At 40.4% G+C, this 12,985-nt stretch overlaps 1 protein-coding gene across 2 annotated transcripts in view; it reads left to right on the top strand.

The window, feature by feature from the left end:
• nrg3b (neuregulin 3b) overlaps positions 1-12,985 on the top strand; it is a 170,523-nt gene that overhangs the window by 138,891 nt on the left and 18,647 nt on the right. The window contains exons 3-4 of one of the 2 annotated variants that reach the window (XM_046377092.1): positions 5,902-5,975; positions 11,602-11,628. In XM_046377092.1, coding sequence (XP_046233048.1) covers positions 5,902-5,975; positions 11,602-11,628 — 101 coding nt within the window. The remainder of the gene's footprint in view (positions 1-5,901; positions 5,976-11,601; positions 11,629-12,985) is intronic. The other variant, XM_046377093.1, reaches the window with a different exon arrangement.

Below are 12,985 nucleotides of genomic sequence, written 5' to 3'. Positions count from 1 at the left end.
TATGCAAATCTTGATTTTATGATGCATGACTTGTAGGTCAAGTTATGGAAATTAGGGGTAACGCCCATTTCAGTAATACTTAACAACATCCACTGCACCAGTTGGTGTGCAAAATTAAATGTGGCAGCGAGTCAAAAGACTTGGTGCAGTGCAATAAATGTGTCTATTGAGTGTGGTGAGAACCCCTGCTGCCAAATAATGATTGCCTTTGATAGTGAGACTGAAGAAAATCATTTCCAAGAACTCAGGTAATTAAGGGAAAATGTACCCAATCCAACATTATCTGTGTTTCAGATTATTCATAGACACTTTGTGTTAACTTCCTAATCATCATGCATAGGTTAGATCAAGTGCCAAGTCTTTGCAGTATGCTGTCTCTCTTCCTTTACGTCATGTGTTTATGCCAACATAAAATGTTATTCATTTCATTTTGGCAACCAGAACTAGTATGTAAAAGCTACTCAGAGCAGCGCTCAGAGCTCAGTTAGTTAGTTTACACATACAGTATGTTGCCCAGATAAATCAAATTGTGCTGCTGGAAAGCTTGTGAATTTCCCATAGGAATGAATAAAGTGTTTATCTATCTATTTATCTATCTAACTATCTATATATATATATATGTCTAGATAGCTAGTTAACTATTGAGATCTTCAGAGTGACACTGTGACCTTGCTTCAGCCTTTCTGTTAAGTGGCTAACCCAGAATGCCAAATGTTCTCATCAATCAGAAGAATTTATTTCAGCTAAGTACAGTTTAGAATTTAGATGCCATTAAAAAGCAATTGCTGTACTTAAGGTTTATGAAGCTACACACAGTGTATTTGTAGTTTTAATGAAATATTACACCATTTCTTAGTCCTACTGAAAAGCAATGACAGAAAAAGTGTTTCAACAAACTGACCAAAGCACATACAACATGAATTCTTTTCCCTTTACATTTTATAGATATAAATATACAACAAAAAGTCAAAAACAAAGCAGTATTGCAATTTGGAGTTTTTAGGACAGTTGTTGTGGATTATAGATGTTTGCTTTTCCAGAGTGTCTATGGTCCAGAATAAACCAGCCAACATGGATGAGATATCCTTGATTAAGGTCAACATTTTTGTAGTTACACTGATTTGCCTTCATGAAAAGAATGAGGTGATTAAGTTGATAACACTCCTACGGTAAATTTGAAGCCACTGCCAGGAACTGGTTAGCTTAGCTTAGCATTAACACTTGAAACGGCTAGCCTAGCTCTGTCCTAAGGTAGCAAAATTTGCCTACTAATACCTAAAGCTCAATAATTACCACATTATATCTTGTTTCTTTTGTCTGTACAAAAACAAATTTCAAAAAACATGTTGGTTTATGGGAGGTTGGATGTGTGTGGCTAATTTCTGACTATGCTCAGTTTTCCCCTCTTTCCAAATTTTATGCTCGGCTAAATTAACATTTTGCTTCATACAAAATTTACCAAGTAGACACCTGAGTGGGATCGCCCTTCTTGTGCAAATCCCTGCAAGAAAGTGAAGAAGGACAAACTTTCTTTAAGCACTCAAAAAAAAAAAGAAAGCCGGAACTGCTGTTTCCAAGGTGAAGAATCAGCTTTGAACTTTAGCTAAAAGTACTGACTGTAAGCTGTGCAACAGTACTGTCCATGTCATTGTAAATGGTTATCAGCAGATGATGGTAAAATTGAGGCATTAATCCCCTTTTAAATTCACCATTTACCTTGTTAAAACTGTCAATGACCACATCATAAAGTAAGCTACAAGCCCGAGTTAATCTAGTCAGTAACTGCTCATCACTCTGGGAGCATGTGGTACCTCCCCTCTGCTGCATCAGTAATAGCTCATATGCGCTTATTTTATAGAACATGTGGAAGCTAATGTGCATGGGCGTCAGATGGTAAATTAAAAGTTTGCTTGACATGATCACATCCCCTTCCCTTCTCTCCTCGCTGAACCTCTTTTCCCTCCCCTTGCACTCAACTATCCTCCATTTTTCTTCACGCTAATTAATAGGCACGATGGTGATTAGGCATGAGGCAGCTCTCCCCACCCCTCCGTCATCTTCTCAACTCAGAGGTTTGTTTTCTCTGTGACTGGAACATGTGTTAAAAGCAGCTGGATAGTCGCAGACAGCCCTGGAGGAGGGGGGTGGGGTGCACGCAGTGAGTCTATAGCTGCTGCTGCTCATGCACACAATGGCTGCAGGATACAAGCGCAACTGCCCCCCCACACTCACACACACACACACACACAGACAAACACACGCACACACACTCGAAAAAGCTGTTGTATGTGAACCAACCCACAAACACATTTGGGCTCTCTTTGAGACACTTTCCCCCTTTTTGAAACAACACACACATACATAAAAACAAGCTCTCCCGTTTGACTCATTGGAGATCCACACCCAAACACATCTTCAGAGCTTCATTATCTCACATTGTTTGTCATCCATTCAGGCATTCGACGCCATGTTCACACAAACACATTTACAAAGCATTGTTTGCATCTCATTGAGGGATAGCTGAGCTTGTTTCACAGTGCCACAAAGATGGTAGGAGGGTAGACAAACAGAAAGCAAGCCCAGACGTAAACAGATAGCCAGACAGGCATTCTGCCTTTGGGTTTGTGATTCAGAATACTAACTAGGCTTCTCAGCTCACACCCAGGGACAGAAGGTGTGATGTAGGGCAGAGCCAAGCAAAGGGAGGGAGGGACGATTTACCCTTGAAATTTGAGTGGTCGCCACGGGGTTCCTCCCTGAACTTTGTGGTACATGATTGGCTGCTTGCCTCAGATTGGCATGCTGACAAAAAAGGGACAGTGTTTGTGTTTTATCACAAATCAAGGAATCAGTTTTTTATTTAAAGACACAGGGATGCCAAAAGTATACAGTACATGTGGTCACCCGACATGAACGTCAGTCAAAATGTCATGATATTTTCAATGTGTGACTGTGTGTGTCCAAACTTCAGCTTCTTCTGGGATTCTGTCTTATTTTGAAGCCCTCCCTCTCTGGCCCTGATTAAATTTGTCCCATACAAAAGCTGTTTTAATTTGGTGATTAATCTGATGTCTTTGCATTAGTCATTTGGAATGGAGCTTTACGCATCATATGGCTTCGTCTTTTGCATATTCTATTTCGCTGTAAAATGTTCACCCCATTTTAATGGTCTATGGTGATTAATGATAACTTTTTAAATGGATATGCTATTTCGTATTGCTCTCAAAGCTTCTATTTCAGATCATTTCATTATGTGATTATATGTTTCTTTTTCCCAAAGATGTATACTGATTTCATTATGGGCAATAACCATAAGTATTCAACTGATCCTATTCAGCACAGAGATTGGTGTTATGCAAGATAATGCGTTTTGCAAATAATTAATTAAACCAGTACTAGCCCACAAATACACAGAGATCAAGAGCTGAGAGTACACTGGCTTCATAAGAAACCACCATCTGCAATAAAGAAACATCTGAAGATCTTGTGAACTTGCAAACCTTGAATCAACATCTGAGGATATCTCCATATCTCCCAGAAAGCATTAATTATCAGACACAAAGTATTGCCTTATTATTTTTTCATCCAAAATGTTTCCTTTTATCACTGCTCGGCCTTTGTGTGTTCTCTTAGCAGCTCTGTGTGCTGCTTTATTGGACAACATGACATAAGCTGGTGTATGTGTGCCTCAAAGAAAGAGTTGGGAGAGAGTTTGGAGAATACCAGGGTATTGTATCTGCCTTTTTTTCCAGGCTGATTGAGAAGTTGAAATCCAGTTGTGGGAGAGACAATGACAGGAGAGGATCAAGTTCTTTATCTCATCCTTTGGTTTCCTGAGCCCGGAATGATAAAGATTTTGTGTATTTTGCTTATTACTTTGGAAATGAAGTGACACAAAGAGTTTGAGGTTTAAGATTTAGAGGTTTTTAATTCAAGGGCATTTTTCACACGTCAGTTGAGCAGTAATGAGTCCCTCTATTTAAAGGTGCAGTTAGAGAGATTTTTACTGCCACATAACACAAAAATGGCCAATTCAACTTTCACGCCCCACAGCTTTACAGGAGTGCTGATCACTATGAGCAGCACAAAGATCTTAAAAGATTTCCAGACAGACTTCCTGGCGCAACTATCATTTAAAATGTTTTCTGCATCTTTTAGTTTGTTTTTTAATAGCCATAACACAATAATTTTGTCTTAACAAGTGCTATTTGTAATATCTGATATGAAAATGCAGAACGCACAGAGAATTTTCACCTTAAACTGAGATTTATAGCCTTTTTCAGTGTCTTGTTTTGGTTTAGTGGCCTGCTGTTTTACTGTTTTTGTTCTTGTTTGGATCAAAAGACAGCGAGTGAAGAGCAAATTTCTTCATGATGCAGCTTCATCATCTGTGCCATTGTGGCAGGGGCCATTTTCCTTCGTAGCCACTAAATAACCAAACTTGCCCACACTGAAATAATGGACTTTCCATGAAATTGTAGATACAGCTGCACTAGCATTACTATCAGCTATGTGCCAACATGAAATCAAAGGATCGTGTACTGTATTTCATTTTTGTCAGTAGTGCATTTCCGTGCTGCATTATAGAGAAAACATGAGAGATAAGAACTGAGACACACTAAACAAATGGAGCTGAAACTGCAGAAATATGACAATCAATCACAGTTTCCTCTCTTTTGCCAGCCTTAGCCAACAACGTGTGATCTCCACTGCTGCTCAGTTTGTTTTACATAGCTCAGTTGTTGTTGGCTATGTGTGTTTTTCCCCTTCAAGCTACCTTGCCAAGCCAACCTGAGTAAGACTGGTCCACTTCTGCCTGTCACTCCTCCAATACATTGCACTGTACTCTGTCCACGCACCTCCACAGGTGTTGATGGATGATGTGCGAACGTAAATCCTCCCGGTTTATCAGCAATATGTCATGGATTGATAAAATAGAGAAACTGTAGACAACTCTGACATAATTCACTCATGTACAAGTTTATGTTGAAACAGACATATCAAAGCAAATCCCCCAATTGTCTTCCCTAAGCCATGAAAGAGCAGAGGGATTGATCAGCCCACTGAATGTGCTCACAGTATGGCCACCACTGCAGATGGAAATAGAAAATGCTCAAAGTCCTCTTTGAGACAAAAACTATTGAGGATAGTGCCAAACTAGGACCGAGTGCTGAGGAATAGCTCCAGAACTTTAGGCTTGTGGCCTGATTTTTTTTTTTTTTGTAAGTTCGAATGTTTTTGTAAAATACTCAGACAGCGCAAGAAGTTGAAGATTGGTAAAAATGACCCAATACGACCACGTATCATAACTCTAATCTAAAATATTTCAACATATGCAGCCAGACTTCAGATGTTATAATTTCATTGGCTATATTTGTGACAGTTGCTGAGGGATCTGCAGGCATCAACTGTGCAGGGATATTTATTTGATGATTTAGGCAAATATCTGGACTGTGCCAGGACTTTGTTTATATGAGTGTTCCAACTGTGGCAGCTTCCCTTTCGCTGTAGATCTTGTGTCGCCTCCATCTCGCCAAGTCCTCTTCTGTCCCAGTTCCCCATTTTTTTCCACTGGGACCTGGCATTCCTGTCAGTCATGTGCTATCAGTGAGGCTGCAGGCACTGCTTGGGCCTGCCCAACTATCTTCTCTTTCCTTTCTTTCCTCTAACCCCACCCCTCTCGCCAGTTTCTGTGTATCTCCCTCCACCACCTCAGTCCACTGTGAGCACTCTGCTTTTCACCGTCCATTCACTCTTCTCTCTTGGTTTCCTGTTTTCAACTTCCCTTATCTGAGTGTCTCTCGAGCCAATAGTTCGTGCTGTACTTTGGTACTTCTTGCTTGGTTTGTTTTACTTCAAATCTCATTTATCTCTTTTCGTCTCCCTGTCTCTCTCTTGCAGGTGTAAGGAGGGCTACCATGGACTCCGCTGCGACCAGTTTGTACCCAAGACAGATGCTATCTTGTCAGACCCAAGTACGTTCTCTTTTCTGTTTTTAGATACTGCAGTATTGGTGTATTGATCTGTGATGTGAAAACAAATTCGTGACAAGTACATGTTGTATGCCCATGAGTGAATCTCTGACTGTATAAGTCAAAAATATGAATATATATCTTAGTAATATCAGCCTTGCGTTAACCCTTGCAACACAGGACTGTTCAGACCTCAGGGTCCTAAGACTGTATAAAAATCTCACTCTTAGAGTTTGTGGGTTAAGACACCAATGATGATCACAGTTACCCTGGTTCCATCCATCTGGTGCCATCCCTTTCACCCGTCATTTCATTAGTGAAGGCATAAAACACCATCAAAATGCTGAGAAAACTGATGTCCAGTAAGGAGAAAGATTTCTCGTCATTTGATGATATTTTTATAGTCCAAAACTGTTTTTCTATAACAGATTTTCTCATATCAGATAAGAGTTTCTTTAACCTGAATTGAGCAATGTAACATAAACCTACATAGCCAAAGTATATTGTCTAAGAGATAATTTTATAATATCTGTGATACAGGACTGAATTCATAAGATGATGTGGCATTATCTGCTTTGGGCTTAATATTTCCATTTTTTGTCCACTGCTTTCATAACAGGTAGACACACATTGATCCATCGCATCATAATGTGGATCTGAAAGTGGTCATTATTAGAGTGATGAAAAACGTTATTTAGTCATAAGACACAAAATGTGTATCATGAGACAAAGTTTTTTTATTGGCCCACATAGGCACAGTGCTACCATGCAGGTATTAGAATTAATATAAAATCCCCCTGTATCTTTTATTACAGTCTTTAATCTTGCTTTGCTTTAGTCTAGCCAAAAGGAAGAAAAGTCTTCAGTTTCCTATTGTTCATGAAAAACAATTCCCCTGGAGTCTTTGAATCCCCGTGACAGCTGTGTGGTGTAGTTAAAAAATAAAGTAAAAGTCAGAGGTACAAGGAAGAGAAATTGGAGGCCCCGAGCCTTTCCCATGAGACTGCGGCTTTACAAATTCACACTGTTTTATGGAGTGACTTGACTCCTCTGCACCAAGAGTCAGAGTGAAAACTTAACTCCTATTGCCTTCTGTTTGATGCCACAAGGCCCACTGAGAGTCCATTAATGGGGTCACATGCCAGTGTCACGAAGCATGTTTCATGCTCCCTTGTGGCACCCAGTTTTCACAGTAGGATTTATTTTATCTTCTATAGGCAGACCTCAGTTTTCCTGTGTGTCCAGATCAGGCGATTGGGACATATGTTTTGCACAAAAAAACATACAACCGAGAAGAAATAAATACAGTTGATTAAAATGCTTTAGTAGTACGGCTCGTTTATTAAAAATGTATATGAAAATAAGTCTCAGAAGGTAAAATAGAAAAGAGGGTTTGTTTCATGTGTCATGCATTTTCTTTATGTGCCATTTTATGGCACAAGACCTGGCAGTGAAATATATTGAATATACATTTTCAACCACACTTCAAGAAAAGTATTCATGTGAAAAGAATTCCTTTGAATGCCTTATTTCAAAATGTAGCAGGATTCAACATACCATATACCTAGATGACAAGGGACATATGTCTTCTATAGTCACTAAAGACTATAAAGCATGATATATTTGTCAAAACAACAATACTTCCCAGTAACAACAAACACATTAACTAATTCATTTGCACCAAAAGCAAACAAAGCTACATCTGAAGTAAACATAATGATTTGTTAAAGAATTAGTCTGTAATTTGTATGACCAAAAAAAAAATACAAAAACATTGCTTGTTTTCAGCTGTACTAAACATGAATGTATTTAGAGTCCTAAATAATTGGTAAAGAATAAAAATGCACACAAATACATATATGGAATAACATTTCCACATGTCACACTTATTACTGAATGAACACAATATTCCAGCACTATTTTGAGAGAGAGAAACTGTAGGTGGGAAACTTGTTTGGGTGGACGTCTGCTGGTATGTCACATATACTGTATGCAACACACCTCCCATCACAGATGTTTCATTAAACTATACTTTTGTGGCCCAGAATCATCTCCATCCGCCCCCACTGTGTACACCACATAGACAGTATATACGCATATATACAGTATATATCCACTCTGCATATGAACAATATGATATGACCTGAAGTGCAGCCTTGTGCAGCTGTCACAGGTATAAAAATGTCATGGAATGCAAGAACAGACTTGAAGACTTGAAGGCCAGTCATCAGTCACTGTTGCTTTGTTCTTTTCCCATTTTGTTCTGTAGTCTGTTCTGCTGTATTGTCGCAGATGATTGGATGCGGTAATGGAATAAAAATCTAAAATATCTATCAAATGTCTATTGTAAAGAGAACACAAAATGCTCTTTAGAGCTCTGTGAAAATATGTTTGAGAAATCTTCACTATTTAGGCCATTAAATCTCTAACTTCTCTCATCAGAAAAAAAGGCTACTGTAATACAAAACTCTATCCTCCATGCCTGTTTAACACAGAAAACTGTGTTTTGGCCACAATGATTTCGCCATCATAAGAAAGAAGTGTGCCCCAGAAGATTTGAGAGCAGAATGAAGCCTATTTTGATCTCTGTTGATACAAAGTAATCTAAAATTTACCCAGATTACCAAGGGTTTTGAGGATTATCCTTTCAAAAGCCAAATCATGTAATAACATATACACGTACATGCACACAAGGACTACCAGTGGGATGACCTCCAGTGAAAATCAATTCATTGCGTGTCTGTGTTTGTATAAGCAAGCTTGTTTTTTTTTGTTGTTTTTTTGTTTTTTTGCATGCAGACTTTGACTCTGCATCTTCCTTCACTGGCCTAGACACAAATTACATCTCAGGGCTGAGAGAAGTTTTATCTGCCACGGATACTTAACTTTTTCCGCTTTCTTTTCCCCCTGAAATCAATCTGTGCATCTTACAGTCACCAGTGAGCCTTCATCTTTTGTCTTGGTATTGACTGGCCGCAAAGCAGCCACTCAAAAGAGCAGTCTGTCATACACGCGTCCTTACAGAGACAGAAAGAGAAGCGGAGATTGTCGCGCACATCTTAAAAGCCCAGGGACAAAAGGAAAAAGAGGCTCCCTGCCAGGTACTCCAGCTACACTACTGTGAACCCAGTTCTGGAAATGAAGTGATGCGCAGTGGGGAAGTGGTGGGGTCTTTAATTGGAGGCAAGGGAGTGTAGGAAGGCTGCAATTTAGATTATACCTGTTAAAGAACCAGGATGAGTTTCTTCCCTTAGCTGTGAGAGAGTTTAGGGCACACCACTAATGGTGTTCAGTAGACCCAGTTACACCTTTGAGACTACAGAGAAGGTGTTTGGTGGAAGATTGAAGAGGGAGGTGAGCCACCGTTTGGTTTTAGCCAGCTGATTACAACGAGGAAGAAGGCAAGTCTCTAATTTGAACAATCTATCTCTGGTGGATATTAGGCCTGGAGTAAATTGCTACACAGGATATTTGGTTCAATAACACACACAGAGGCACGTTGGCTCTCCAGGTCTCTGCTCGCCCAAGTGAAGGAGGGGATTAAGGATTTGATTCACTCCTGCCATTGTCTCTCCCACTCGCCAGATTTCTGCCTCTTAATCGGGCCAAGAGCATCTGACACGATGCACAGGTATTCTCCAAGCTTGCTCAAGGCTCCCGCAAGGCACCGTAAGCGATTCTCCGGGGTGCTCTGAGTTGCCAGTGCGAAGGATTGGGACGCCTGCACATATTATGATTGGTGAATGTCTCCAGACACGGCAATTCCAGAGGATGGGATGTGTATCAGTGTTGTAATGACATCATCTGCACAGGCTGTGACAGCCAGGGCGATTTAGAGTAGAAAAGTGTTGGCTGTTGCCATGGGCAATCACGGGGAAAGGCTTGAATGGATAATACAGATCAGGCAACATCAGTAAGATACTGCATTCACTTCTTGTGGCCTTGCCAAGTGTTTGCACCAGGCTGGCAGTAAGCGCCAAGCAACACAAGTGTTGACTGTATGTTAATCATGCAGTTATACATCAGGATTCCTCATGGCAGAAAGGATAGTGTCCTGCGGCCAGAACTGATTGGCTCCTAACTGTTATAATCATTAGTTTGTGAGTTGCTGTGAGGCTTATGATGAATCAGTGCTAATATTTGTTAAATAATCCTCAAGACTGCAGGGGATGAATCCGGAAATGATGAACTTGTATTGTTTTTGATAAAAAAAACACGATGACACCTGCTTTTTATTTGAATAGAAACATAAATTAATTACTTAATTTGTTAATTTAGGGACTTCTGATCCTCTTTTTTCTTTCTCTCTTGTTATCACTGTAATTCTACGTAAGCAATAAGCAAGAAGTTATTTTAACATTTGGAGGTCAAAATGCTCTCTGAAACTTCCCCCAAATGTCAGAAGTTTGCCAAATGAATTTCAAATTTGATCATACACATTAAAATTCACATAGAAAAGACCCATTTTCCCCCAAATCACATCCCTTCACAGGGTGAGATAAACCTGTGCAATTATTATAATCCATTCATCCAAATGTTCATTTGTCTTTCACATGTCTGAATCTCACTCCAGGGTGTTTTTGTTTCTCCTCAAGCTTATAAAGCTGCGGCACTGACAGATTTTCCCATGGTGCAATCAAAATGCATCTGGGAACAGAGGTTTTTTTTTTTTTGTTTTTTTTCATTCTCTGTGTTAGCCACTTTTTGAGAGTGCCCACCACATAATCTGTCAGGAGCTTGGCAAGCCACTTTCTATTTAAAACTCAGACCACCTCTGTCAGAAAAGCAATTACTAGTGAGGGTTTCATTTTAATTTAAATGAGATTACATTACAGTGACATGAAAAAGGGGCGCTGTCAGGATGGAAAGAACACGAGTGCTCCTTTTTATCTGTTTCCCCAGTACTGGGATTGGGGGTGGGGGGGGGGGCTTAACTACATGAAGAAAGACTGTGTGTGTTGGTGGGGTGTGTGCGTGTGTGTGTGTGTGAGAGAGAGAGAGAAAGACAAAGACATTGACAAGAAGGGTGTAACACACTGTATGTCTATGGCTGCGCATGCATGTGGCACATCTTAAAGCTACCAGCTTGTGAATATTGAAAAGCTCTGCTCGGAGACCGAGAAGAACAATTACTGTGATGCCCCCGGCTCAAATCAATATAAAAGGCCCGTGCAAAGCAGCGTCAGTGACATAGAGCTATATGATGTGTCATTTTCAACTTTTATTTTCATGATCCTTCCTCTAATCCTCTCAGCCCCCATATCTTTGTTGTTTTCTTTCTCCATTCAAAGCCACTGCAGGCTGTGTGAATTCAGTGTGCAGAAAGGCATACCAAGCATGGAAGGCAGGCTGGCTAAGGCTGGCTAAGGCTGGCTGGCTCATTACCTGGTGCACAAGGAAGAGAGAGCCATGTCAGTGGAAGCCGTCAAACCCAGCTTTATGATCTAGTTGAAGGATGTGTATATCTCGCTAAGGTGAATTCTGAGTAAGATGGAGGCACATCATGTTGTAACTGTTTTACCTTTCTCTCTCTCTCTCTCTCTCTCTTTCTGTCTCAACCGCCCTCTTCTCTGTTTCTGTTTACCTATTCCCTCCCTTTTCTCACGCTACCTGCTTTTGAATGGAGCAGCGGATGAACTCGGGATCGAGTTCATGGGTAAGACTACTTCTCACTGAGTGTGTGTGCAGTGCTCAATCATTCATGTCCCTTACGTCTGTGAAGCACCACATACAAAATGCTACAATCCAGCACAACAAGGCCACTCACCTTGGACAAAAAAAAAAGAAAAAAATTAATGCGGGCCAGTCGCCATGGAAACACCGTGGTGGTGAATTGGGTGTATTCTGTCTGCATGTAGAACAGTGCTATTAGAAGAGTGATGTGATGAGGATAAAGCAATGAAGAGAGACAGTTCATGTGCGAAGGTGTACCCACCTCGAATGACACGTGCATACTGTCAGATTAGCAGCTATTTCTGAATCTGTCACGTTGTATAAGTTGTAAAAAAAAAAAAAAATGTTTGTCTGTGTTTGGAAATATATGTGCTAATGTGCTAAAGAATTCATTCAAAGGCTATACAAATACAAAGAGTCAGAGAGAAGATACAGCATAAACACCTCTGGAATTACTATTTTAGGTACCTTTTCTTTAACGATGACACACCATTCTTTGACCGGAGGGAACATACACTCTTGACACACACACTCCACCACACTCGTAATGTTTTTCATTTTCTCTATGTCGTCTTTTCATCACTTGCTGGCTCCGTTTTGTGCATACATAAAAATCAACGCTGCATGCTGAGAAGTTTTCCATTAACATGGCTTCGTACACTGCCATCGCATCACACGCTTGCTCCAGGAAACAGAAGGGAAGGGAGAAAGACACTCTGAAAGAGAAGCCCACCCTGCACACAAGCATTCCTCAGCTGAGTGATTTTAATCTGGGGGACTAAATTAGTTCACAATGCTACTGCAGGTGGGCGGATGCATCCGAGAAAATGAGAGCAGGATTGATCGATTGATAGCCAGACAGATGAGAGACAGAAGCACGGATAGTGTTTTGGGAGCTCTGAGGTAGGCAATGTACATTCTCACTTGCTTATTCATTGTGTTCCATTATGACTTCCTCTCCCGCTTTAGCAGTGAATCTTTTGATAGTCGTTATATAAGTCCAGTATATGACAGTCTGAATATGAGACAGTCAGTCAGGATACAACAAAGCTGTGTTTGAAGTGGGATTGAGTGCTCTAAATATGATCTCGTCCTTTAATATTCTTGCATTTTTCAGCCCACCTCCTGGAGCTCTGTGTGTCTCACTAGTTCGCTCTGATGTATTTCTGCCTTAAAGAGAAGGCGTGGATACTTTAACATGGTGTTCGTTGTAGCATTTGTTTCTAGTCAGTGGTTTTTGTGAGATAGATGGCCGTTGTGTTGTCCCTGTGTCAATATGACATGGCTTAACCAGTGTAAGTGAGGCGGTTCAGTTTGTCCCATTTCCACAATGCTCTTGC

The sequence above is a fragment of the Scatophagus argus genome, chromosome 21 (assembly GCF_020382885.2).
Source record: "Scatophagus argus isolate fScaArg1 chromosome 21, fScaArg1.pri, whole genome shotgun sequence".
Taxonomy (NCBI): Eukaryota; Metazoa; Chordata; class Actinopteri; family Scatophagidae; genus Scatophagus; species Scatophagus argus.
This window is presented reverse-complemented; position numbering and strand designations above follow the sequence as displayed.